The following is a 26,726-nucleotide window of genomic DNA, read 5'->3' on the forward strand; positions in this document are numbered from 1 at the left end:
TGACCGTGTGACTCAACTTTAAGCGCATGATTCGACTTAATAACCACCCTGAAAATGGTTGTAAAATCGAATCTGGTCAGGAGATGGACAACGGAAATTTTGGTAGATGTAACTCAAGGACTTCCCCCCCCTGCAAGTTTTAAGCTTATATATATATACATATATATTTAATTCCTTTTTCTTTGCCAATACTTTTTTTTTTCAAATAATCTGCTTTTACGCTGAGCCTTTTTTGGGTCTAGTAAATTTGGGAAGCTTGCCATGTACATTCAACTTTGCAGACAGCTCCCTCCCAACCTGATAGAGGACTAAAACACCCATCATCCCCAGCTAGTCTGCAATTCCCTCCCCCCCCTTTTTTATTTTTTATTTTATTTTAATCCCATTTATATCCCACCCTTCTCCGAAGACTCAGGGCGGCTTACAATTTAAAGCACAGATCAATGTGCTTAGCAAAACGTCCCCATTTTTCCAACTTTCCAGATCAACATTTTTGTAAGCTGCCCAGAATCACTTCAGCGAGACAGGCGGGGTAGGTAGATGATGGGATGAAGGAATAAATCAGTAAAATAAACATATTTTTTTGAAGCCGCTGCAAAGAGCTTTCTTTTTTTTTTCCTTCTTAGCAAACATTCTAGAAAAACCACCTCAAGTTTAAATAGCGCACTTGAAAGGACTTGCAAAAAGTCTTTCAAAAAAAGGGTCAAGCTTTTTTTAAAAAAAAAGAGGGGGGGAAATCCATTACAAAGAACCAATTCTTGCTTGGGAAGCGTAAATTAATTTTTTTTCCTCTGGTGGAAAATGCCGGAGTCTGGAAATCAAACTTTCTCTTTTAAGTTGCCTTTGTTGTTTTTTCCTGGAAAAAAAAGGAATCTTTGCCAACCTCTTTTTCCCCTCCAAAAATCCTAAGAGATGAAAATAACCTCTTAACAGCTATTTGTGACGACAACTGAGTCAAAATTTAAGTCGCTAAGCGAGACATTTGTTCAGGAAGCTTTGTCCCGTTTTACGACCGTCCCCGCCTCGGTTGTTAAGTTGTTAACTTAGCCACACAGTTCTTTAGTGACTCCGGGCTTTCCCCATTGACTTTGCTTGTCAGAAAGTCACAAAAGGGGATCACGTGACTCCGGGACGCTGCGACCGTCGTAAATGTGAGTCAGTCTGAATTTCGATCGCATGAACAACCGTCGTAAGTGTGAAAAAGGGTCCCAAGTCGCTTTTTTTTTCCCCCAGGGATGTCGTCAGTTTGAGCCGCCACTAAATAAACTCTTGTAAATCGCGGAGTCCCTGTGCTTGGAAAAAATAAATAAACTTCAGGAAAAACAGCTACACTCTAAAGAGGCAAACAGGCTTGGTAAGATTGTTGATATGGAGAAAGACACATTTTTGCAATTTTGCTGCAGTTGTGGGTGCTTTGGCGGGAAGACGCACAATCCCGCAGCGAAGAAACGCACGAACAACGACGACAACAACAAAAGCTGGAAATTTCAGCTTTCAAACAGGGGATGTTTTTTTTTTCCTTCACAGTTGCTTTGAGGATTTCTTTTGAGGCTGGAGCGAGTCTCGATCTCGGCACCCAGACAGGCTGGGCCTTGCCCGGAGCTGCTGGTCCACATTCCAAGGCCTTTCTTGTGATCACAAGCCCACAAGAAACACCCCAAATCTAGAGCCTCTACTGGCAGGAATGGGGCACTGCCCTGCGCCCGCCTCCCGGTGAATTTGGTGGTTGGGGGGGGGGGAAAAACGACACGGTGCCACGGTGTGTGTGGGGAACGTGGCAATGGGTGTCAGCTTGTTTAAAAATAAACATAAAACCTCACAACAGGGCTCTGTCGGTTTTCGAGACTGAAAGGGTTTTTGTTAAAAAAAGCTTTTTTTTTTTTTACGGCACGGTGTGTAAACACGCACACAGACGACACACAAATTTTCCTCCCGGCATCTTTTTGCTTCGCTGATTTCCAAACGGATGGGCCTGTTTTTTTAAGGGTTCGGCTTCCTTGCATTTTTCAACCGTCGCAGATTTTTTCCCCCTCCCCGGTCAGGTGATCAAAAATTCAACCGCTTGGAAACTGACTCGTCCTTAGGACGGTTGCAGAGTCCCGGGCCCATGGGACTCCCCTTTTGCAACCTTCGGATAAGCAAAGGGAACGCGGAAGCCGGGTTCGCTTTACGACCTTGCGACTCACTTCACAACTGCAGGGATTCTCTTTAACAAGGGTGGCAAGGGAGGAGCATAAAACGGTGCAAAGACTCACTTAACAGAGGCCTCGCTTAGCAACAGAAATTTGGGGGTCAGTTGCGGTGGTTCAGACGAGGACTGCATTGTAAGACGGTTTGTTTCAGCCCATCATCCCTGATCTTTGGGGAGCCAAAGCAAAGCATCCTGAAAGCGCAGAGAAAAGGCTAGAGGGGTTGAGGTCTCAGGTCTGCGATAGACTGCTCCTGGCTAAGGAGGCTTCCCGTAGTATTTCCTGGCTCGTGAAAATTGCCTCAGCCAACCGGTTCGAGGTTTGTCTAATCCCGCGTTCAGTCGCCAGCAATAGCCCTCCGGGTAACTGACAATCAGGGTTACCCTATGTTTTATGTCCGTGTTATCCTATAGTTCTCTTCCTTATCTCCTCCCAAGGCCGCCGAATGTGACTTTTGGGCTTTGCGGGTTACAACATGGCTGTGTAGCAGTCGCAAGTTTAATTTTCAACCTTGGCTCTGAAATGTGTTGATTGAGAGGTTGTGTTGAACATTGCTCCCTCCGTTTCCCCGCTCGGCCTCCCTTCTGACAGAGGCCTGCAATCTTAAAGGCTAATACTGTATAACACAGGCAGTCCTCCATTTACGACCACAATGGAGGCCAGCGTTTCTGTCGCTAAGCCAGACGGTCGTTAAGTGTGTTTTGCCCCGCTTTACGACTTTTCTTGCCACAGCTCTTAAGTGAATCACTGCAGTTCTTCAGTTGGTAAGCGAATCCGGCTTCCTCCCACCCCCACCCCTTGACTTTGCTTGTCAGAAGGTTGTAAAAGGAGGATCGTGTGACCCCGGGACGCTGCGACCGTCGTAAATAGGAGTCAATTGCCGAACGTCTGAATTTTGATCCTGCAGCGGCTGTAAGGGCGAAAAACAGTCATAGGTCACGGTTGTGACTTCGAACAGTGGCTAAACCGGCTGGGGTGTGTCGAGGTCTCGTTGTAACCACGCCGAGGTGAAAATAAATAATTTATTTTTTGGACCCGCTGGCTTTTAGAGGGAACCAAAGATCCTTAGCCGAGACAGACCTCCAGAGTTGCGTGAGAAACAGGCGACGTTTTTACCATCCCGACAATCCGGGTTATCCTGCCTTTTTCCGAGCACGGGAAAGAAAAGAGTCCTTAGACAACCTGCCAAATGGTCTCAAAAACAAAACGTGTGAAAGTCCTGCACAATCTTGCCCCCCCCCCCCGTGGCTACGATCTGGCTGTGCCACAATTGCCCGCCGACACAAACTTGCCGGCACCAGCCAGAAGAAAATCAACGGAGCAAATGCCAAAGGGTGGCCAAAACCTGGGGAAGAAAAAAAAAAGTTTTGCTTTACCGCCAGTCTGTTTATCTCATCCCCGGTTTTCCCAGGAAGTGACCGCCGACGTAGCCGTTGGCCAGCGGGGTCTTGCAACGCTTATTTGAGGCTTGAAATGGACTTGGGGGGAGGGCTCAGCTGCCCCTTTTACCACCAAAAAGAGGACAAGCGAAATAATTCTGGCTGGTTTGTACGCAGAGACGGGGCCACCGCCGAAAAGGCCCTGCTTGTGTTTTGGCACACAATGGAACAATGGCTTCTATCTGCGGGTCCTTTCTTGGATAGCCAATGTCGCCGCCGATTCCCCCAATGTCCCTTTTCCAGGTCTTGATTAATACAAAACACCCCCTTTCCATCCCAGATTGAAGAAGGTGCCTCCTACCCAAGACACCAAAAGGGAAACGAAGGAGGAACACGTCTCTCTTAGCGTCCTGGGCAGAGTCGTCATTTGGGGGGTTCGCCCTGGGATTCCGGGCTGGCGCCTTTCCAGGACTCGGCGTAAGTGTTCACCACGTAGACCGGCAGCTCCGTCTCTTTCTCGCGGCCAAGGTCCAGTTTTTCCGGAATCGAGCTTTCCCGCTCCGTCGGATCGTCTGGGTGATGAAACTCGACACCGAATTGGTAGATCGCCGTCCCGACCGTGGCCCCCAACATGGGGGCCACGATGGGGACCCACCACCAGCAGTCTCCAGCACTGGAAGAGCAGAAACATAGGAAAATCTCATTGGAGGAAAATTCCACTTAGGGTTAGGGTTCGGTCACCGTGAACTCAGAGCAAAATGGACATTGCCAACAAACTCGGAGTGCTTGGGTATGGTTAGGAGGGCACTGACTTTTCTAGGCTGCCCTATCTATGTTTCCTGGTAAGATACATGGGAAAATCCCATTGGAGGAAAATTCCACTACTATAGACTATGGGGAAAAAATGGTTGTATATAATGACTGAATGCTGAAAGAATCCTATTCTGCAAAGCGCTTCGGGCTATTTTGGCTTCTGCAGCATGAAAACTATTTCTCATAAAACTGAGCAGCGTTTGGGGTTTAGCCCACCTCAGCTGGCCTCCGGACTGGGACTGGGGGAGACCCACCTGAACACCTGGGGACCCCAACCGGCCACGTAGGTGAAGAGCCGTGGCCCCAGATCCCGGGCCGGGTTGATGGCGCAGCCGCTGTTGGCGCCCATGGCTACGCTGAGGGCGAAGACCAGGAGACCCACGGCCAGCGGATCCAATCCGGGCGGGATGCGCTTGTTCCGGGCATCGATCATGGCCAGGATGCCCAGCACCAGGACGCCGGTGCCCAGCACCTGGGGAGGGGGGCAGAAAGGGTCAGGAAGGAGAAGCAGCAGGGGAAAACCAGGGAGGAAGGAAAAAAGAAGGGAAAAAGAGAGAGGAAAGAAAGGAGAGAGGGAGGATGGAAGGAAAGAAAGAAAGAAAGAAAGAAAGAAAGAAAGAAAGAAAGAAAGAAAGAAAGAAAGAAAGAAAGAAAGAAAGAAAGAAAGAAAGAAAGAAAGAAAGAAAGAAAGAAAGAAAAAGAAAGGAAGGAAGGAAGGAAGGAAGGAAGGAAGGAAGGAAGGAAGGAAGGAAGGAAGGAAGGAAGGAAGGAAGAAGACAGGGAAGGGAGGGAGGGATGGAGAGAGGGAGGGAGGAAAGGAAGGAAGGAAGGAAGGAAGGAAGAAGACAGGGAAGGGAGGGAGGGATGGAGAGAGGGAGGGAGGTACAAATAGGAAAGGGAAGAGCTAATATCCCAGCAGCCCCCAGGAGTTGGCTGCTCCTCTCACCTGGTCAAAAAACCCGTTAGGTACGGACAGGTAAGGGGCCGGGTAGGTGGCAAAGATGGAGGCCGTCTCTCGGGGCCCTGTCACCCTCAGGGTCCCATTGCTGTAGCTGTGGATGGCGTCTGTCTCAAGAAAAATCGAAAAATAAAAAACAAGATCCCACTCAGACGGGACTCGCCTAAGGGCTTCTACCGAGCCTTAGGACAGCGGACCAAGTGACTAGTCCTCAGTGTGCCTTCTACCCCAAGGTCACCCAAGCCTTGTTGACTGCGGCCTCTGCCGCGCCAAGGTGATCCGGCCATCGGCATCCAGAAGGGGGCAGCTGGCCAAGAGCCCCCCCCCACTTCTGCCCTCTGAACAAAGGCGATCTGGTTACCGTAATAAAGGATGTAGACCGTGCCGGCCCCCGTGAACGCGCCCAAAACTTGGATGAGGCAATAAACAGGCAGTTTCCACCAAGGAAACTGAGCCAGCAGGCACAGGGAGAGCGAGAAGGCAGGGTTCAGGTGTCCTCCTGGGGGGGGAGACAGAGGGGGGGGCTTCTGTCAATCATCTCCACCACCATTTCCCAGCCAGCCTGCTTTAAGAGGGGTGTGATCCGCAAGGTGGTTCCACCGTTTTCTGATAGAAAATTAGCCCAAACCACCCACTGAATATGCAGGCTTTGCTTAGCGACTTGGCGATTCGCTTAACAACGGCAAGGACCAAGCCGCGCAGGCCAGCGTCTCCTTCCAGCTGCCCATTTAGCCACCACAGATCGCCTGCTTTACATGTATTTGCTTTACACTATAGATCCGAGATTGCAATGGAGTGTGGGTGTGTGGGGGGGTGGGAGACTGGATGGGTCTGGGGGAGACCCAGGTATGCAGGGGGGGCCCACCTGAGACGCCCCCCGAGAGGTGGACGGCCACCATGACAGCCACTCCGCTGGCTAAGGAGGAACTTAAATAATTGCCTTTGGTCCCTTCGCTGGTGACACTTTGGGCCGCCGCGCTGAGCGTGATGACCTAGAAAAACGAGGAAAAATTGAAATTAAGGACTGGCCCCTTTCTTGCCCTGATTCCTCCCCGCCTGCAAATTCCTTGTCAAACCGCCGTTCCGTCCCCAGAGAACATTGTTGGCCAACCGCGACGGTGCCAACCTGAAGGGAAGCCAGGATGAGCCAGATTCCCAGATTGGCAGAGGAGACGCAGAACCGGCTGGGCTGCCTTTGCCGTTCTGGGTGCCGAGAGAGAGAGACGCGTTTGTGAATTTCGCTTCACCCACTCCAGGGCTGGGTGTAAATAAGCAGGAGAAATGAAAAGGTTTTGTTTTTTCCCCCCTTGCAAACAAGGTCAGGTTGACAACCAGAAAGAGGATTGAGGCCGGGGAAGAATCTGGATAGAAACCAACCCCTCCCCGCAGCGGGAAACCTAGGCTGTAAGGATGAAAGCTGATTACACTTGTTAACCTGCTTTTTCTCCAGCTGCGCGGAGCTGCGGCCTTCCTTGCAAGCAGAAAGGACAGGGAACGCTCCGCGAATGGAGAGCGACATTGTTGTAGCTAAGCGGGAGAGTCGTTCAATCGGTTTCGCCCCGTTTTACGACCTTCGTTAAGTGAATCCGGCTTCCCCATTGACTTTGCTCGCCAGAAAAGGGGATCGTGTTGAGCCCGGGAGGCTGCGACCGCCGTAAATACGAGTCACTTGCCGAGGGCCTCAATTTTGATCACGTGACTGTGGGGAACGCTGTGACGGTCGCAAGTGTGGGAAACGCTCCTGAGTTCCTTTTGTTGTTGTTGTGCCGTTGTGACTTTGAATGGACCCTAAATGGACTGTTCTTAAGTCTAGGACTAGCTGTTGTTTGTGATTTCCTGGATTTGTCATTTCTGTCCCCCCTGCAGCAGTTGAAAAGACAAGTGAATCTTTGCCCTTTTAGTTAAAGATGTACCAAGGAGGGCAAACATCCCGTCCTGGCAAATCAATAACTGACAGGTCAGGATAGGATAGGCTGCCCCAGGTGGGCTGGGTGAAACCTGGCCATGCCAGGCAGGTGTATTTACATGTCTTTCAGGGGAAAAATGCCTTAAAGGCAAGCTCCAGGAAGGAAGGAAGGAAGGAAGGAAGGAAGGAAGGAAGGAAGGAAGGAAGGAAGGAAGGAAGGAAGGGGAGAAGAGCAGAACAGAAAAGAGGCAAAGGGAAGGAGGGAGGGAAGGAAAGAAGGGAGGGATGAAGAAAGGAAAGAAGGGAGAGGCAAGGAAGGAAAGAAGGAAGGAAGGAGGGGGAGAGAGAAGGATAGGGGAGGGAGGGAGGGAAGGAAAGAGAGAGGGGAAATAGGGAGAGGAGGAAAGAAGGAGGGAGAGAGAGAGAAGGATAGGGAAGGAAGGCAAGAAGGCAGGAAGGAAGGCAGGAAGGAAGGCAGGAAGGAAGGAAGGAAGGAAGGAAGGAAGGAAGGGGAGGGGAGAAGAGCAGAACAGAAAAGAGGCAAATGGAAGGAGGGAGGGAAGGAAAGAAGGGAGGGATGAAGAAAGGAAAGAAGGGAGAGGCAAGGAAGGAAAGAAGGAAGGAAGGAGGGGGAGAGAGAAGGATAGGGGAGGGAGGGAGGGAAGGAAAGAGAGAGGGGAAATAGGGAGAGGAGGAAAGAAGGAGGGAGAGAGAGAGAAGGATAGGGAAGGAAGGCAAGAAGGCAGGAAGGAAGGCAGGAAGGAAGGCAGGAAGGAAGGAAGGAAGGAAGGCAGGAAGGAAGGAAGGAAGGAAGGAAGGAAGGAAGGAAGGAAGGAAGGAAGGAGAGGGGAGAAGAGCAGAACAGAAAAGAGGCAAAGGGAAGGAGGGAGGGAAGGAAAGAAGGGAGGGATGAAGAAAGGAAAGAAGGGAGAGGCAAGGAAGGAAAGAAGGAAGGAAGGAGGGGGAGAGAGAAGGATAGGGGAGGGAGGGAGGGAAGGAAAGAGAGAGGGGAAATAGGGAGAGGAGGAAAGAAGGAGGGAGAGAGAGAGAAGGATAGGGAAGGAAGGCAAGAAGGCAGGAAGGAAGGCAGGAAGGAAGGCAGGAAGGAAGGAAGGAAGGAAGGCAGGAAGGAAGGAAGGAAGGAAGGAAGGAAGGAAGGAGAGGGGAGAAGAGCAGAACAGAAAAGAGGCAAAGGGAAGGAGGGAGGGAAGGAAAGAAGGGAGGGATGAAGAAAGGAAAGAAGGGAGAGGCAAGGAAGGAAAGAAGGAAGGAAGGAGGGGGAGAGAGAAGGATAGGGGAGGGAGGGAGGGAAGGAAAGAGAGAGGGGAAATAGGGAGAGGAGGAAAGAAGGAGGGAGAGAGAGAGAAGGATAGGGAAGGAAGGCAAGAAGGCAGGAAGGAAGGCAGGAAGGAAGGCAGGAAGGAAGGAAGGAAGGAAGGAAGGCAGGCAGGAAGGAAGGAAGGAAGGAAGGAAGGAAGGAAGGAAGGAAGGAAGGAGAGGGGAGAAGAGCAGAACAGAAAAGAGGCAAAGGGAAGGAGGGAGGGAAGGAAAGAAGGGAGGGATGAAGAAAGGAAAGAAGGGAGAGGCAAGGAAGGAAAGAAGGAAGGAAGGAGGGGGAGAGAGAAGGATAGGGGAGGGAGGGAGGGAAGGAAAGAGAGAGGGGAAATAGGGAGAGGAGGAAAGAAGGAGGGAGAGAGAGAGAAGGATAGGGCAGGAAGGCAGGAAGGCAGGAAGGAAATTTTACTTCACCATAGCTATAACGACTTCGCAACTGACAACAACAACAAAGCTATAACAGAGTCATCTATCCCTCCGTTTGATCTGATAGCAAACTCTTTTCCTTCACCGCTTCGAAGATCCTCATCAAACGCCAGGATTAAATTTCCCACCTTGTTTCCTCCAGTCACCCCCCCCAAACACCCACCACAACCGCAGACTCTCCCCAAACCCCCCAGCCCCCCCCCTCCAATTCCTCATTTTGCCTCTCTAGCACCGGACAAGATGCCCACCTGGACAAATTGCAGTCATTCCTCCCCCACCCCGGCAAGTCAACCCCCTCCCCCCAGCTGAAAAGCCCCAAAAGGAGAAACCCGCAATTTGGGAAACTCACAATTAAAAGAAAAACGCCCAAGAACTCGGCCAGGCATTGCCGCAGGAGGCAGCTGCGAATCCTGCAGCGGGTTTGCAGTTTGCCCAGCCAGCGGGCGTAAGACATGGCAGGGCTGGCGTGGCGAGGGAGGCAAGCAGGCTGGCGCAGGGCAATATATATCTGTGCCTCCACCACAAAGCGCCTTGGCCCGCGATAATAGCTAATTATTCAGGCTTGATTAATTGCCTGTTACATAAGGGCAAAGGGCAGAGATGCAAGGAATGGGCACAGGCGAGGGGTCAGCGGGCGGGCCGGTGGGTGGCGAGGGAAGAGGCCCAGCTGGCACCTTGAACCCTGTCCTCGGAGGAGAAGGGTAGAGTTGCCCAGATGGGGAGGCTCGCTCAGACGGGGTACTTTGCACCCAGTTTGCCCAAAGGCTGGGTGTGAGTCTTTGGCATGTTTTTGGCATCTTGGCATTCTCTGCCGGCCTTGCCCTTTGGGATGCTGGCATGGTAGACACGGCGGGCCCCGGATGTTGTGTGCACACACGGGCCTCTCCCGCACACAGGACACACCCCAGGTTGGACAGGGGCCAAGGCTGCGGCCCCAAAGTCAAGGGGAGGGGGCAAGAGGGCTGAGGGTGGGGAAGGAAGGAAGGAAGGAAGGAAGGAAGGAAGGAAGGAAGGAAGGAGAGGCGATAGGGAGGGAGGAAAGGAAGGAAGGAGGGAAGGAAAGAAGAAGAAAGAAGAAAGAGAGAGGGGATACGGAAGGAGGGAGGGAAGGAAGGAAAGAAAAAGAGGAGATAGGGAGGGAGGGAGCCTTGGCAACTGACTCGCGTTTACAACGGTCGCAGTGTCTCCGGAGATCACATGATCCCCTTTTGGGATCTTCTGACTAGCAAAGTCAATTGGGGGGGGGGGCGGCAGATCCGCTTAACGAATGCGTGACTAAGTGAACCACCGAAGGGATTCACTCAACAACCGTAGCAAAGGGAGGCCGTAAAACCGGGCACAGCTCACTTAGTAACGGTCTCGCTTAGCAACAGGCTCGAGGACTATCTGCAATGCCCTTCCATTAGCACTGGAGAACCTCCAGCTTCAGAAGCAATCTACCCCCTTTGCCTGGGCAAATTTCTTTGCCTCCTCCCCAAATCTTCCAACGGAGGAAAAAACAGCACGCAGGCCAACCTCAAGCATAAATATAGTATTTTCTTTATTTGTCCCTATTTTCAGGCTACGAAGGAGAAGACGGAGCAGCAAAGGAGGAGGCAGGAGCGAGCTTAGGAAATTCATTAAAAACCTGGGGAGAAAAAAATGTCAATCAATCAATCAAAAGAGGTCTTCAAACATGGCAGGACTAGAACTCACCGTCTCCTGGTGATTGGCCCAAAGTCGCCCAGCAGGCTTTCATGCCTAAGGCGGGACTAGAACTCACCGTCTCCTGGTGATTGGCCCAAAGTCGCCCAGCAGGCTTTCATGCCTAAGGCAGGACTAGAACTCACCGTCTCCTGGTGATTGGCCCAAAGTCGCCCAGCAGGCTTTCATGCCTAAGGCGGGACTAGAACTCCCTGTCTCCTGGTGACTGGCCCAGTGTCACTCAGCCGGCTTCCATGCCTAAGGTGGGACTAGAACTCCCCGTCTCCTGGTTTCTAGCCTGACGCCTTCCCTACTAGACCAAACTGAATCCTAGGCAGGCAAGACTGAAGACAGAGAAAATGCCAGCGAGGCAGGGATCCTTCACCTTACTTGCTTCTCTGCCAGCAGAATTATTGGTTGGGGAACCAGCGGCGGAAAAAGGTGTTCAGAATCGAACTCGTGTCACTCATGTCTCCATCAGGCCCGGAGCTGAATGGGGCCGGACCTCCTGCAAAACACCAGAAATAATTTCTCTAAACAACTTCACGTTTCTGATCCTTGGCTAGCCCAACTTAAATGTTACTGGTTGCGCTTTGCAGCCATGAGGACTAGAAATGTGCGCTGGTAGCCTTTTGCAACAAGGTGCCCCCCCCCCCGGTGGGCAGTTCGGAAGAGGCTCCTCCTCTGACTTACGTTGGCCTTGCAGCACGCCGTGGTCAGGCCCCAGGCTCCGAGTGACGACCGTCTCCTCGTGGCCCTGGCTGTCGCGCACCGTCCGGCGTTCCTCGACTGTCTAAATGAAAACCACGAGGCAAAATGGCTGTAAATTCAGACAAATGGCCCTCGGCTTGAAAACGCGCCAGTTTGCAAGGGAAAAATCACGAGGACCAGAAACTTTAAAAAAAAAGCTGTGTGGTCTTCAGCCTCAGTGAGGTCCCTGGTCCAGTGGGGGGGGGGTCCCCCCTTGGCACTCACCCCATCCGGTGCCATCACTTTTGTGACTGAGACGCTTTTGAAATACGACCGTGGCTGGGCGGGAGGAAGGATGGCTTCCAAACCTTTGGAAGTGACTTGAGAATCGAGGTCTGTAAGAAAAAAAATAAAACACGAGATCCAGAGTGAGAAAAAAATACGGGGCATTATGGGTTCTGGAGTCTGAGAATTGCACGCCGGCTTTCCTATGTCTAAAAGACCACAAGTCATATGGAGGCAGTCCCTGAGTTGTGACGATTTAGGGAGCCTGCCCCCCTTAAGGGGTCGTCAAATGGGGTCATCACAGCTCAATTTTATAACTTCCCCCCCAGCGGTCGTTAAATGAATCACCGTGGCCGTTAAGTGAGTTTGAATTGTTAAGGAAACCTCAGGAGTTCAGAATCAGGCCCTAAGTGTCTTTTGGCAGGGCTCAAAAGTACCCCTGAATGGTCACTAAGGGAGTCGTAACATCGTAAGTCGAGGACTACTTTCAAGAACCTCTTCCGTACAAAACACATGTTGGGGTTGCTTTTAAGTGCTAACGCAAATTTAGCCGGAAAGCGTGAAAGCAGCTTCTAGGTTTGTTCTGCGACCACGAGGACTAGAAACCTGTGTTTGGGGAATGGAGCTGCCCGAAAGCTCTTTTGAAAAGCGCATAAATAGGCTGTTTGGATTGGAAGCGGTTCTAACTTCTGAGTTTACAATTTAGTTTTAAAAGTGTTTATCTATCATGCAGCAGGAGATTAGGTGACAAAGGCCGGTTAATTATTAATCGGAGGTCATAAACGGGACTATTTAAAAGGTTTGGCTGGGGAGATAAGGCGAGGCTTTCGTTCTTCCGTAGGTATTTCTCCTGCGTAACTCAGTGGCCACAGCCGCATCTGGTGGCAGGGAGTTCCAGAGTCCAAATGTTGTTTCCTTCACATCGGATAAGATCTGGCTCGGTAGGTCCAGCCAACGTCCTCCCAACTTTGGTTGAGGGTGTTTTGCGATACGATAGGTTTAATCCACCCTGTGATAGCTTAATTTTAAAATGTTTTTTTTTACCTTTTTTGTATTTTATACACATCTATACCTGTATAAAGCTGTCCTTTTTAAAACGTTTTAACTTTGTGGGCTTTTCTTTGTTCACTTTTCAAAGTTCGCATCTTTGCCTTCCACCTTCTCGTGCCGCTCTGTGACCGTAATAAAGGACTTGATTGACGGACTATCAAGTTCTTTAAAATAAAAGAGAGACACGGCCACCCCCAAATAGACTGGACAAACCCTCCATCTGACTCCTGCAAAGGCTGAAACGCTCCAAATATTTGCCCCGGGTTAGCATTAGACCTCCCCCCCCAAAAAAATAAAATAAAATAAAATAATAAAATAAAATAAAATAAATAAAACAAAACAAAAAACAAAATAAAATAAAATAATAAAATGAAATAATAAAATGAAATAAAATAAAATAATAAAAAAAAATTCAGTCTCTGACCTCCATCCTCTTTACGAGAATCTTTTGAATCAGGGGCGTCCGGCTGGCTCTCTTGAAACTGCAGAGAAAGAACCAGAGAAAAGAGGATCGGATCGCAAAGAACTTACAGGGTTGGGACAATTCAAAGAAAGGGGAATGGGGAATGTCAGTGGGGGTGAGGGGAGCCAATTTCTCCCTCCCCCTCCCTCAACGCACGACAGCCCCACGCACCCCTCGGAAAGGGGCCCAGGGCCTCCCCCCTGAAGCTGGAGGATTGGGACCCTCCTCTGCTCCAGGACCACGGCTGTCTGGGAACTTCAGCATCGAATCGCGGAGGGTCTGTCCCTTGTCAGCAGGGGGGCTGGCTGGTGGCGGGCGGGCTTCTAAGCGAGGGAATTCTGGAAAAAAGGACAGTGGAACATGGGTTCAGGAGCAAATCACCGGGTGGGGGGAAGAAATAGATTAGAAAGGGGCAAGGGAAGGAGGGAAGGAAAATAAAGTAGGGAAGAAGAGGAGGGAGGGAGGGAGGAATAAAGAGAAAAAAGGAGGGAGAGATGGAGCACAGAAGGAAGGAATAGAGAAGGAAAGAAGGAATACAGGGAAGGAAGGAAAGAAGGAGGAAGGGTGGGAGGAACGAAGGAATACAGGAAGGAAGGGAAGAAGGAAGGAAGCAGGGAGGGAGCCTGGAAGATGAGAAAGGGAAAAGGAAGGAAGGAAGGAAGGAAGGAAGGAAGGAAGGAAGGAAGGAAGGAAGGATTATTCCTCCTCAATCTACATAATATTGCAAAATCAGAAGCATTCAGGGTTTGGATCCTGCTGGATGAGGGTCATCTACTTCCATGAAAGTCTAAAGCAAACGCTTCAAACCACTCGATCAAAGCTGGATGATCCCTCCAGATCCCAACTGGCTCCGACTGCCCCCGTAAAGGGCACCCACCAAAGGACGGGGGAGGCAGACTCTGGGTCCCGATGTCGCTGAAGAAGTTGTTAAAATCGCGGAAGAGCTCCTGAAACCCAAAATGGTCGTGGAGGTGAATCCCGCCCGGCTCAAAGGTGAAGCCGAAACTGAAGCCGTCGGGGGAAAGGTGGTTTTCTTGAAAATCCAGATCGTCCTCATCATCGTCATCGTCCTCCTCATCCCGGGTGAAAGCCCCCCAAAAGGGGTCGGGGGTCCTGCAGGCAGAGACAAGAGGAGAAACCAAGGCTCTCTTAAACGCTTTTCCCAGTCTCGAATTCCTGGCCTGAGCAGAGAGAGCAGCGCATGTGTGAAAAGGTCTTCCATCTGTCTTGGCAAAATAGGTAGGAAATAAACTTTTTTCTCTGCCTTGGCATGGCTCGGTTGATTTGAAACAAAGCTTCCCCCCTGCCCGTGTGAGTTCGTATCTGTAAGGGGGGGACGTTCATAAAAGATGAGAGGAGAGAGAGAGACCAAGATGGTGGAGGTAGATAGATATCTGCTCTCTCTCTCTATTCTTCATATCCATCTATCTGCATAGTTGTCTGTCTCTTTCTTACATGATGTCTGTTTAGTCATCTAATAAATATATCTGATATCCCTCTTTCTGCCTTTCTGTCTATCTATCATCTATCTGTCAATGATCTATCTATCTATCTATCTGTCTGTCTATATCTATCAATCATCCTCTATTCTTTCCTAATCTATCATCTATCTATCCATCTACCTTTCCTTCCTTGCTTCCTGCCTGCCTGCCTTCTCCATTATCTTCCTTCATTATCATCTCTTCTCTCTCTCTCATCTCTCATCTCTCTCTATCATTCATATCCTTCCTCCCACCCATCCATCCATCATCTGTATCTATATCTATACACCTATATAAAACTGTGAACCGAACTCCAAATCCCCACTGTATTATGATTTACACATAACTTTTTTTTAAAAAAAAAAGAAAGAGGCAAAATTGACTTCAAACTAATGTAAAGAAGGGTTTGACTTGGTCTGTGTGTGCCAACCGAGGGGAGGCCGAGGGAGGGCCTGGGTTCAAATCCTGATGGGATAGGAATCTCAAAAGTGGGAGGGGGGGAACTTGGGGATTAGTTTGGGCCCACCCTACCTCACAGGGTTGTTGTGAAGGTCGAAACGGAGGAATGACACCCATATCTTTTGCTGATATGGGAGTGGGGGGGGGGAAATCTAACAGGTACAGAGTCAAGCTGAGAGGGGAGGGAAGGCTGCCTTTCCCTGGTAGGCAGGCAGAGGTCCAACAGGTGCTGCTTTAACCTCCCAGGCACGGGAGGACTTCATTTATGGATTGGGCCACAGCTCCCCCATCCCCTATAGGGCAGGGAATGATGGGCTCCTTGGTCCAACCCTCCTGGAAAGCCACAGGCCAGGAACGAGCTCAACCGGTGAGACTTCCGCCCGCTACACGCGCTTGGAAGGCGTCTGGGGCAGGAAAGGGGGAGCAGCCCGCGCCCCAATTGTCGAGCGGACCACGATAGTTCACCTGTGGAAGCCGAAAAAGCCTCGGAAAAGGTCGAAAACGCTCATTCCGCCGAGCGGCCGTCAAGCGACGCCGCTTCGCCACAGCAGGGAGCGATGGCTTCCGCCACCCCGTCGCAAAAGGGCGCCTGCGGCCTACCCGCGCCGCCGTAAAGCGCGCCGCCGTTTTTACAACACCGTCCCTCCGAGAGGAACGTCACTCCGAAGCGACGTTTCTCCATCTTGGCGACCTCCCAAGCGGGGACTTCAACTCCCAGAATTCCTCAGAGAGCGAAGCCAAAGGAGGAAAGCGGGCTGAGTGGTCTTTTTAAAAAACAAACAAACACTTTTTTCCCCCATTTCCTGGCTAGTCTCCAAGGGAGGGGCTCTGTTAAGCCTTGACTGAAGACCCTTGATTGGTTATCAGTCAATACAGTATTCTGAATCTGGCTGTATATCTGTTAATTTAAGAGCCATTTATCAGGAGTCTTTTGTCCTCTTTTTTGAGTATTGCCAAAATATAGTACTGGAAAATAACAGTTCTGCACAGCCCCCCTCCCCATTTGCTGAAAGAACCTCTTTAAAAAGTTTTTTTTAATGTGAACCACTGAAAAAACAGTATTATTTATTGAATGAATATCTTTAGTTCCCATCTAGGGAACCACAGATATTCCCTTCTATTGGAACAGTCTTATTTGCAATGGGCACCTCTTTAAAAAAAAGTATGTTTTCAAGGAGAACCCCTACAAAAACCAGTATTATTTTAAAAAAAATAGAAATAAATGTTCTCCATCCAGTTAAATTCCCATTTAAATGTGCTAGTTTTCTCCTGTTTTCCATTTAAGGGTCTTGTATTGTTAAAACTGTAAAATTGTCTTTCTTTTATCACGTGTGCCTCATCTGTCCTAGGGTTGCCGTGAAGTTACTTAAATCTGTCTGCCACACATTAAATTTAAATTTTATTTAATTTCAGAGGTCGGTCTGGTTTCTAATTTTCTCCTCCTACCCTCAGTATGATGGCCCCAATTCTCATCTTCATCTCTTTGTGGTCAAATACAACTCCCACAAACCCTGCCCAATCCAGTCCTCGACATATGACCAAACTGGAACCTATCCATTCCCATTGTATATCGCGATGGTTGTAAAAGAGGACCATCATATTCGATTTTACATTTCTTGCCTTAGTCGTAAGTGCAAATGTTCGCTAACGGGGGCACAAGCATTAGAACTTTAATCCAAGGCCGAAGTCCCCTTTTTCAAGTATGTGATAAAATTTAAATGGTCACTAAGTCACCAGTCGTACGTCGAGGACGAATGGCAAATAAGCCGATGATTTGGCCTATTGCTTCGAGATCCAGAAGACGGAATGGCTCGACAATTGGTGGGGGGGGGAGGGAGGAAAAAAACAACCCAAACACTGCGCATCCAGAAAAACAGAATGGGGTTTTCATTTTTATATACAAGACACATTTATCCATTAAATTTAGAACACAGTACAAAAAAAAACCACTTCAACTAATTAATCTTACAACGCGGTTCAGATCAATTACTGCTCTTATTCCTAATAATAAAGGAGGGGAGGGCATCGGGGAGGGAGGGAGGGGATTCCAGGTGTTGCCTCCTTTGGATCCGCTGGGCAGTAATTTCTTTTGGGGGGGAGGTGGGCAAAGGCTTGGGGGGGAGGTGGAGGGAGTGTCAAGGAGTAGAAAACGGGGGGGGGGGGAGAAAAACAGAAAAAAAAACCCAAAAAAGGCCCCTACGGCTGAACGGCTCTCTCAATGAATGTGGGGAGGGAGGGGAGAACAAAAAAAAAAGAGAGAGAGAGAGAGAAAAAAAAAAGAAAAGATACAAATTCTATATTACATACGATAAAGGGGTGGGTGATGAGAGGAAGGGGGAGGGACGGGGGGGGACGCACGGTCTGGCTAGGACCAGCGTCTTCCCAAGGCTTGAGGGGCCGTGCCGAGGGGGGAGGGAGGCACTCTCCCGGGTGGGGGGGGGAGGGAGGGGGGGCTTCGTTTTTTGTTTTGGGATGGGTCGCTGTCGTTCTTCTGCCGGTCTCTTGGTTGAAGTGTCACGCTGCTGCTGCTGCTGCTGTTGCCGTGAGGGTGTGTGTGTGTGTATGTCAGTTGGCGCCCCAGTTGTAGCTGTTGTAGGCCGACTTGTTAGCCTGCGATTTTTGAGGAATGGAACTGCCCTGACTGCGCTGGCCGGTGCTGCTCTGCAGGGGGGGAGAAAAAAAAGGGGAGGGGGTGGAAGAGAGAGAAAGAGTTTTGAGGCTCGGCCAACAGCGCCCTTCCCCACCCGCTTTAAGAGCCGGAGCAGCGGACTTGAGCCCCGAATCGCAGCATCGAGCATCGGAATCGCCCCACGGGCGAAGAGGCGTTGGACGGAAAAACTCGGAAAACTGATTTTATTACGACGTTTTTGTGTCGCCCGTCGCACTCGAGCGACCCTGGGGAGCCTTACCGACAGGCGAAAAACAGGACAAGAACGTTAAGGCGTGCATCGTTCATTTTCTAGTTTTAATTTTTCAATACTGCAAGCTGCCCAGAGTTACCCATACATTTGACAGACTGGCAGACAGATGATAGGTAGACAGTTAGATAGACAGACAGAGAGAGAGAGATGAATGGATGGAAGATAGATAGGATAGATGATAAACAGATAAGATAGAGATAGATAGATAGATAGATAGATAGATAGATAGATAGATAGATAGATAGATAGATAGATAGATAGATAGATAGATAGATAGATGATACAGAGAGAAGCAGACAGGTAGATGAATGGATGGATGATAGAAAGAATAGAAAGGATGGATGGATGGATAAGATAAAGATGGATAGACAGACATAAGCAGAAGCAGACAGGTAGATGAATGGATGGATGAGGTAGAAAGGATGGATGGATGGATGGATTAGATACAGACAGAAAAAGCAGACAGGTAGATGAATGGATGGATGATAGAAAGAATAGAAAGGATGGATAAGATAAAGATAGATACAGACAGACAGAAGCAGACAGACAGGCATATGAATGGATGGAGAGAGAGATAAAGATAGATAGATGACAGGTATGCAGGTAGGCAGACAGACAGACACGCAGACAGACAGACAAACAGGTTGTTGGGTTCGGGGCTGGGAGCCGGTGACAAGGCCGAGTCCAGTTCAGGTGCAATTCCCTACTTACCTGCCCGTCTTGCTGCAAATGGTGATGCAAAATTTGGGAGTGAGGTTGTTGGTGGGGGGTCAGGATGTGCATGAAGGGGGCCGGGGGGTAGGCCGCGGCCGTGGCAGGGTTGATGGGCCCCCCGCTGCCCAGCGCCGACGGCAAGTTGAAGGAGGCCGCTGGCGTGCCAGTGTGGAATCCCTGCTTCTCAAAGGACTGCTGCGGAGGGAAGGGAAACGGAGAGGGGGGGGGGGTGAGCAGGTGTGCAAGGGGGGGGTGTCTCTCGCCCCCTCTGGTTCTGAAAAGCGCACGGCCAAATCCAGGGGGTCTCCAAACCGGGCAGCTTAAAAGGCCCGTGGACTTCAACTCCCAGAATTCCCCAGCCCAACATCACCCGGATGGCTTTCCTATGTGGTAAAGGCGGAACGAGAACTCTCGTCACCCAGCCCGATTCCACGCTTAAGGCAGAGCTACGACTCACGGTCTCCTGGTTTCTAGGCCAGACCGGCTCTTATTTATTTAATTTTTTATTTTATTTATTTTAATTCCATTTATATCCCGCCCTTCTCCAAAGACTCAGGGCGGCTTACAAGCTTAGCAGTAGCTTATCCCACTATCTTTTTTGTCTTCCAGGCCACACCAATTCCTCACTCCTACCAACCTGCGTTTTGGAATAGACGGAGCCAGAGATATCAGGCACTCCTGTGTTACTGGATGTTACAGAGACTCCTGGAGAGAAGGAAAGAAAGGAACAGGATTAGCCACACACCCCCTTCCGCACACACACACACACACACAATTTGTTCCTAGGGGAGGTTTGAGACCCTCGGAGCAAGTTGATCGCACAGCATCTAAAACACGTTTCGGCTTAGAATCTTTGCATAGCCCGCACGAATTCATTTCTGAAGACGGTCCGGGGGAAACATCACAAGAAAGCAGCAACGGAGTGACTGACGGTTTCAAAGGGTAGGCTGCCCCTGCACCTGGAAGCCCCTTTGGGATTCAAGGCCGAGATCCTGACACCTGCGCGGAATCTGACGCACAATCCCCACTGACAACCCTTCCTTCACCCATCGTCTGAAGTGACAACGGGACTGAGAAAAGTGGCTTTTTCACTTTTAAGACCGCGTGCAGCGTCCCCGGGCTCACGTGGTCCAAATCCAGCCGCCTGGCAACTGACTCTTGTTCACGACGGTCGCAGCGTCCCGGGTCCACCTGATTTCCCCTTTGGCGACCTTCTGACAAGCCAAGTCAATGGGGCGCGGGGGGGGGGGGGGAGCCAGATTCACTTAACTTGAGAACCACACTTAATAACGACTCGGGTAACGACGGTGGCAAGGAAAGTCGTAAACGAAGCCAAACTCGCTTAGCAACTGACTCGCTTTTTGGAACAGAAAGGCTGGGCTTAACGGTGGTCGTAAAGCTGAAGACTACACGCGCAGCTACGGGATGAGAATTTAGGAAGCGGCCAGCTGAACGGACCCCCACCCCACCCCCCATCCCAAAGTGTTAAAAGCCTGAGCTGGGTTCTGCTCCTCCCCGTTCCTCGCAAACCGATCCCCCCCCCTTGCCCTTTTAAATCTCCTGACCCGTGCTGTATCCGTGGGACCCATAACCACTGGGTTGCTGAAATGGGGCAGCCGAGGCATTCACGCTAACGTTGACGCTGTGCTGCTTGGAAGAAGTAGGGGCCACCTGGGGAAAGCAGACAGATGGAGAATGAGCTGGGGAAGGAGGGGGGGGCAGGAAGACGGATCAGGCTCACCCCCTAATCCCAGGCTGCCACTCACAGGAAAGACAGCGGGCCCGTACTGAAAGGTGCTGGGCAGCCCAGGAACCCCAGTGTAGTAGGGCAGGCTGGTGTAACTGTAGCCCGGCGGCAAGGCTGGGTTGAGGAACGTCTGCTGGGTGGTGTGATGGGTTTGGGTCTGGTTTTGTTGAGGCTGAGCCAGCGTGGTGGCCGGCGCAGGGGAAGAGGCATCGCCTCGGCCAAATTTCGTGAGATCGCCTGCAAGACAAAAGGGGGAACGCGGTTAAGCCGGGCCCGTCCCGACGCAGCAGATCCGGGTCGCCTTCGCCGGCAGGACGTCGACACCCAGACGGGGCCAAAGTGTTCTGCTTTGCATCCGCCGTCCCAGAGGGATTTCACTCCCTTCCGGCCACCTCTTACCAGAATAAGGGTTGCTATTCAAGCTTGCGTCTCTTCCGGTCAGTGGGGTGGTTGGGGTGGGGAAGGGGATGCTGTAGTAGTCCTGGAAGGAAGCGGGGAGAAGGAGAAATGAGGAGAGGGAAGGCCGATTCCCAGGAAGGGGAAATTAGGCTTGCAGACTTTACAGTAAAAGTGTGTGTGTGGAGAGGGGGAAGATACTAAAGCAGCAGATTTGATTAAATATGTATCTGTTTGTGTATATGTGTGTGTGTGTGTGTGCGTATAGATAAGATAGATAGATAGATAGATAGATAGATAGACAGACATAGATAGATAGATATAGATAGATAGATAGACATAGATAGATAGATAGATAGATAGACATAGATAGATAGATAGATAGATAGATAGATAGATAGATAGATAGATAGACAGACATAGATAGATAGATAGATAGATAGACAGACATAGATAGATAGATAGATAGATAGATAGATAGATAGATAGATAGATAGATAGATAGATAGACAGACATAGATAGATAGATAGATAGATAGATAGATAGACAGACAGACATAGATAGATAGATAGATAGATAGATAGATAGATAGATAGATAGACAGACAGACAGATAAAAATTCGGATGCTTGAGAACTGACTCGTATTTATGATGGTCGCGGAGTGCCACGACCCCATTTTGCGACGTTCTGACAAGCCAAGTCAGGGGGGAAATCCAGACTCCTTTAACAACCGTGTTGTTCATTTAACAACTATACTGACTCCCTTAACAACCGTGGCAAGAAAGTTCGTAAAAGTGGGCAAAACTCACTTAACAAATGTCCCCCCCTCTCCCCCCCCCCCGGGGCAACAGAAATTTTGGGCTCAATTCTGACCATAAGCCGAGGACCAGCTCCTGAGGAAGGCTCAACTCACCAATGGGAACCTTGTCTGAAGCATCTGCAAGTCATCGTAGCCGTAAACCTGCGGCTGCAACAGAAACCCAAGCGAGTTAGAAAGAAGTTGAGAGAGACAGAAATTAGGAATTCTCCAAAACGTTTTAAATGAGATTTTTTTTTTGGGGGGGGGGTGGTTTGTTTGCCCTAACTGGGATTTAAAAGAGATAGGATTAGGGGATATGGATGGCTTTAATTTAGACTAAGGTATTTATATGTTGGTCCATATGCTGTTGCCAATGACAGTCACAGCCAGGTGTGTTCTGCTAGACCAGCACAGCAAATTGTAAACATTATCGAGGGAAGACTTTTTTTCCCCCCAAAAACGTGTAAATTCAACAGGAAAAATGCAGGAGCGGAAAGCAAATAATAAATAAATAAAATAAAAATCATCCTTTCATTTTACATCTCTCCCCCCCCCCCCAATTCACATTGTTGACAATCGAAGCCTCTCCCTCAAAGCAAAGGTTGGGCATAATTTTAGGGAAGCAGAGCCTAACCCTCCCTGACACCCACCAAACGTTAATGTTATTTAACTGCAGAGTTCACACCACTTGACTCTTAAGTGAAATAATATTCTTGCTGTTCGGTTGTTTACAGTTAAAGCAGCGGGATTCTGTAATCAGACCAGGGAACCAGGAGGGAACTTCCTCCAGTTTATTCTAGGAGGGGGGGGAAAAGAAAAATCGAGTTATTTGGGGAGAAATTTTCACCCTGGACACGCACACTCCTTCCCTAAAATCCCAGGGAGAACAGCTGGGTTTAAACGGGTGTCCTGTGTAAACAGCAACAAGGTTCTCTCATTCAGAGATCGGTTGAGGAACCAACCAGCTTTTCTTTCCCCGGTGAGGGAGGATCCCACCCTCATTATTTGCCGATATTTTTTTCCTTGCAAATAAAATGGCTGTCCGAGACAGTTGTTGTGAGTCCAGGCAGGCTTGAGGGGCTGCGTCAACCACATCCGGTACTGCTCGGGGGTTGTTCTCCCACGCACTGTCCCTCCTGCTCCGCCACGGGTGAAGAGTGGAGTAGGATCTACTAGCGTGGTGGGTCCGCTGGTCGGGAGGACGGCCGGGCGGGCCTGACTCACCGGGTAAGCGTGCAGGAGCCCTGGCGCCATGATGTACGGGTTCGGCAGCAAGGGGGGCACGCCGGGTGGCAGGTTGGGGGGAGCCTTTCCTAGAAGGAGAAGATGATGGAGGAGGAGGAGGAGATAAAGGCGAAGGAGGAGAAAGAGGGAGGTGAAGGAGAGATGGAGGAGAAAGGGTGAAGGAGGAGGAGGAAAAAGGTAAAGAAGAAATGGAGGAGAGAGAGTGAAGGTGAAGATGGAGAAGGTGAAGGAGAAGAAAGTGAAGGAGGAGGAAGAGAAGGTAAAAAAGAAATGGTGGAGAAAGAGTGAAGGTGAAGGAGAAGGAGGAGGAAGAGATGAAGGTGAAGGACAAGAAAGTGAAGGAGGAGGAGAAAGAGTGAAGGTGAAAGTGAAGGAGGAGGAGGAGGAAGAGGAGATGGAAATAATGATGAAGGTGAAGAAGGTGAAGGAGAAAGAGGAGGAGGAGGAGGAGAAGGAGATGGAAATTATGAAGATGGAGAAGGAAACGTATGAAGGAGGAGAAGGAGAAAAAGTGAAGGAAAAAGTGGAGGAGGAGGAAATGATGAAGATGAGAGGGAGAAAGAAAAAGGAGGAGGAGAAAGAGATAAGGAGGGTTAATTCGGTCCTGGGAATGCGGAATGGGTGAGAAAAAGAGTCAAGAGAGCTCCGTCTTGATTCCGTTTGGTTGTAAGACAAGAGTAGGGAAAAATTCTCCCAGGCTTTGCTGGTTTTGCTGTTAATACCCTACAATCCAGACAGTGCCTGTGGTTTCCCCCACCCCCTTTTTTTGGACCTGGCCTCCTACAAAGGGATCGTGTCAATCTTGAAATCCTCTCCCAACCCAACGGTCCCCCACCAGGACCGACCGACCGAGCCACCCCAACCCAACCCCGGTCCTTGAGGAGGCACCTGACGTCGTGGCTACGGAGTTGCGGGTCGTGGCCGTCACGGTGGAGTTATTACTGAGGCTCAGGCCCAGGCTGCTGACGCTGCTCAGGCTTGAGGCGGCACTGACCACCGGCGGTGGGGCCGAGACAGTACTGGAGGCGGTGGAGAAAGTGCTTGCAGAAGAGTGGAGCACGGCTTCGCTCTCCATGCTGGTGTGCTACAGAAGGAAAGGGGGGTGGGGGGAGAGACAATGGGAAGGAAAGAAAGGGGAGACATACGGTCAGGATGGTGGTGGACCACACCTTAAGGAGGTCAAGAGGACCTCAGAAACGGGCGCGCAGAAGTTCAGTCCACTCTGAGTTCCTTGGCGCCGTCTTGTTTTCTTGCAGACGTTTCATGACCTGTGAGATGGTGTCACGAGACCGATGGTTCGTTAAGGTGCTTCCAAGTAAAAAGAGCAGCACGCAGGGATGCAATCAGACAAAGCTTTATTTAACGATAAAGTAAATAGAAAGAGTTCCCTGGCATGGAGGCGTCCATGCCTGGATTGATCTCATGGATCAGCAAGCAAGCAAGCAGAAGAGAGAACAAAAGAGCAGAGCGTGTGAGAGAGGGCGAGCAGCCCCTGAGCAGAGGTTTTTTATGGGGGTCCTCAGCCCCTCCCTTACCAATTAACTCTCGCCAATGGGGCTGCAGGGGCCGGGGACCCCTGACCCACCAGTGGGAGCAAAGAAGCCTCTTTGCTCCCATCTGATGACCTTTTTGGGGAACTGCCATGGCTGGCACAAAATATCTAACATGACCCACTTAGGGAACAACGTCAGACCTCTCTGTCCACACACCCAGGTAAGCAGGGATTAACACCAGAGATACCATCATGCAGAAAAAAAATAATCAAGGAGAAACCCACCCAGCCCCGACACTGGCAGGGCAAGCTACTGTATATAAAGTGAGAGCAAAGCCCACACTGGTCAGCGCTGACGACGTTACCTAGCTGGGCCATGAAACGTCTGCAAGAGAACCGCAACACTCAGGGAGCACCCAGGACTCCAGAGTTTGATAACTAGCGACAAATATTCTATTAGTTCAATCCAGCGTTGCCAATTCTGGAGATCTATCTAGTTGCAAACTGGGATTTGATTGGGCGCCTTATCCCTCCTGACTAGCTCCAGGCCGATCCAGGCCGAAAGGGAGGGTGGAGATGACCTTTTAGGAGGCTTAAGGTGAGGGAGGAGGAGATGGAGATGGGTCAAAGCTACTTATTTCTCAAGATTCTTCTCCCTTGCCCCATGTCCAGACCCCCACTCACCAAGAGAGTCGAAGTTGATGTGCGACCAGAGCAGGTTGCAGAAGAGAGGCTGTTCTGTTGGGCGGGTAAGGTACTGTGGAAAGAAACAGCAATGCTGGTCAACCAACATTTAAGAGTTCCCTCTGCCAGGTTCACAATTACAAATAAACTAGGTTTATCCGACATGGTTTCTCCAGTGAAATCAAACCCAAGACCCTCCTTTTTTTTCCACCCTTGTCGTTTCTCTGCTATGCACACTACAATTTAGGACTGTCCTGTCACAGGACTGTACTCCTGTCACCCAGGGGGAGGGCCTTCTCTGTGGGTGCGCCGGCCCTTCGGAACCAGCTGCCTGTAGAGCTTAGGACCGCCCCTGACCTCCGCTCGTTCCGCCTGGACCTGAAGACCTGGCTCTTTGAGCTTTCTGGCCTGGACTGAGGGTATTAATTGGGGTTTTAATTGGATTTTAATTAGGATTTTTATATTCAAGGTTAATATAATCATTTTAATTGTTTTAATTTTTGTAATTGTGGTATTGTTTTCTTTTAAAAACCTTGTGAACCGCCCTGAGTCCTACGGGAGAAGGGCGGTATATAAGTCTAATAAACTAAACTAAACTAAATAATGGAGCCTCAAATTTTTGTCCATGCTGGCTCAAGGAATTCTGGGAGTTGAAGTCCACAAGCCATAAAAGGGATCCATTTTGAAGACCCCTGCTTTATAGGGGGTTTTGTGTTTTGTTTTTGCCTCCTGTTTGGCCTACAATAGCTGGAGGAGTTTTGGCCCAGAAGCCACGAAGACACCTGGCTAACAAAGTAAGAGAGGGCTCCGTGGGTAAGCAGGCATGGAAAGGGGGGGGGGCTCGGTGGCACACACACACACACACACACACACACACACACACACCGATCTTGCCGGTACCTGCTGTGTTGCGTGGCAGCTGTGTTTGAGAGCTCCTCGGCGTGGTTCAGGCTGCTGAGCACGGAGGAATGCTGGGTGGCTGTGGTCAGCAAGGACGCGGCCGACACGGGGTCGCTCAGGGGGGCTGTGATGCTGGGGGCCAAAGGGGAGTCGGATTTGACCGCAGACCCGGCGGAACCTGGTGGGGAGGGAGAGAAAGGAGGGGGAGGGGGTTGAAGAAGCAGATCACTCAGCAACGAAAAGTGGGGGGGGGGGGGGAAAGAGAGATTTGCTCATGGCAGAAATAAATGGGAAATTGTCTTTCGGTCCCTTGCAGGCTGATGTGATTTTGCTGTTTGTGACGGACAATTCAAAGTGACCACGCTAGGCCGGTCTTTCTCAGCCTCGGCAGCTCGAAGGGTTCCCGAGGAATCCTGGGAGTTGAAGTCCACGCGTCTTAAAACTGCCGAGGTGGAGAAACGTTGCTCTAGGGGCAGGGGTCAGCTCAGCACCCTCACTCCTGGCGTGCCAAAGTGACAAATTCAGGCCAGGTTGGGAAAAGGGTACCGTGCTGCCCACCTCTCACCATGCCCACGCAAGCGGGCTTACCTTCAGTTGTCTGGGTGGTTTGCAACTGCGTCGGTGGCACCGAGCTGAAGCCGTTCTAGAGAAAAGGACAAGAAAAAAACCCGGGTCAGCCAGTATGAAAGATTTGGGTCTTGTCAGCAAC

At 50.3% G+C, this 26,726-nt stretch overlaps 3 protein-coding genes across 6 annotated transcripts in view; all 3 read right to left on the reverse strand.

Annotated features, from left to right (window-relative positions):
* Positions 1–3,197: 3,197 nt before the first annotated feature.
* AQP10 (aquaporin 10) lies at positions 3,198–11,102 on the reverse strand. Its single transcript, XM_081340500.1, has 7 exons — positions 11,075–11,102; positions 10,522–10,633; positions 6,205–6,331; positions 5,701–5,838; positions 5,328–5,446; positions 4,636–4,853; positions 3,198–4,241 (listed from the first exon to the last, which is right to left on the reverse strand). Exons 2-7 carry the CDS (start codon positions 10,624–10,626, stop codon positions 3,992–3,994), a joined length of 957 nt encoding a protein of 318 aa, XP_081196626.1. The 5' UTR covers positions 10,627–10,633; positions 11,075–11,102; the 3' UTR covers positions 3,198–3,991.
* Positions 11,103–11,382: 280 nt separating this feature from the next.
* Positions 11,383–15,713, reverse strand: HAX1 (HCLS1 associated protein X-1). Its single transcript, XM_081340502.1, has 5 exons — positions 15,583–15,713; positions 14,055–14,290; positions 13,139–13,196; positions 11,665–11,774; positions 11,383–11,482 (listed from the first exon to the last, which is right to left on the reverse strand). The coding sequence occupies exons 1-3, from the start codon at positions 15,624–15,626 to the stop codon at positions 13,168–13,170; spliced, it is 309 nt and encodes a 102-aa protein (XP_081196628.1). The 5' UTR covers positions 15,627–15,713; the 3' UTR covers positions 11,383–11,482; positions 11,665–11,774; positions 13,139–13,167.
* Positions 15,714–16,981: 1,268 nt separating this feature from the next.
* UBAP2L (ubiquitin associated protein 2 like) overlaps positions 16,982–26,726 on the reverse strand; it is a 31,501-nt gene continuing 21,756 nt past the window's right edge. For 3 of the 4 annotated variants that reach the window (XM_081340906.1, XM_081340907.1, XM_081340909.1), the window contains 12 exons: positions 26,606–26,660; positions 26,018–26,195; positions 25,118–25,190; positions 23,830–24,025; positions 22,921–23,009; positions 21,811–21,864; positions 20,899–20,980; positions 20,519–20,736; positions 20,318–20,423; positions 19,390–19,457; positions 18,750–18,947; positions 16,982–17,778 (listed from right to left, as the gene is read on the reverse strand). In XM_081340906.1, coding sequence (XP_081197032.1) covers positions 17,683–17,778; positions 18,750–18,947; positions 19,390–19,457; positions 20,318–20,423; positions 20,519–20,736; positions 20,899–20,980; positions 21,811–21,864; positions 22,921–23,009; positions 23,830–24,025; positions 25,118–25,190; positions 26,018–26,195; positions 26,606–26,660 — 1,413 coding nt within the window. In that variant the 3' untranslated portion in view covers positions 16,982–17,682. Of the gene's footprint in view, positions 17,779–18,749; positions 18,948–19,389; positions 19,458–20,317; positions 20,424–20,493; positions 20,737–20,898; positions 20,981–21,810; positions 21,865–22,920; positions 23,010–23,829; positions 24,026–25,117; positions 25,191–26,017; positions 26,196–26,605; positions 26,661–26,726 lie in introns of all 4 variants that reach the window. The other variant, XM_081340908.1, reaches the window with a different exon arrangement.

Source organism: Vipera berus, assembly GCF_964194415.1.
Source record: "Vipera berus genome assembly, chromosome: 16".
NCBI lineage: Eukaryota > Metazoa > Chordata > Lepidosauria > Squamata > Viperidae > Vipera > Vipera berus.

Excerpts from the sequence above, each read along its gene's own strand:
- HAX1 (XM_081340502.1), bottom strand. The coding sequence starts at position 15,626 with ATGAGCGTTTTCGACCTTTTCCGAGGCTTTTTCGGCTTCCACAG. Across the intron at positions 14,291-15,582 it reads GGCTTTTTCGGCTTCCACAG|GACCCCCGACCCCTTTTGGG; the intron begins GTGAACTATCGT and ends CTCTGCCTGCAG. Across the intron at positions 13,197-14,054 it reads TCTGCCTCCCCCGTCCTTTG|TTTCAAGAGAGCCAGCCGGA; the intron begins GTGGGTGCCCTT and ends CTTTCTCTGCAG.
- AQP10 (XM_081340500.1), bottom strand. The coding sequence starts at position 10,626 with ATGAATTTCCTAAGCTCGCTCCTGCCTCCTCCTTTGCTGCTCCGTCTT. Across the intron at positions 6,332-10,521 it reads ATACTATATTTATGCTTGAG|GTCATCACGCTCAGCGCGGC; the intron begins GTTGGCCTGCGT and ends TCGTTTTTCTAG. Across the intron at positions 4,242-4,635 it reads TGGGGTCCCCAGGTGTTCAG|TGCTGGAGACTGCTGGTGGT; the intron begins GTGGGTCTCCCC and ends CTGCTCTTCCAG.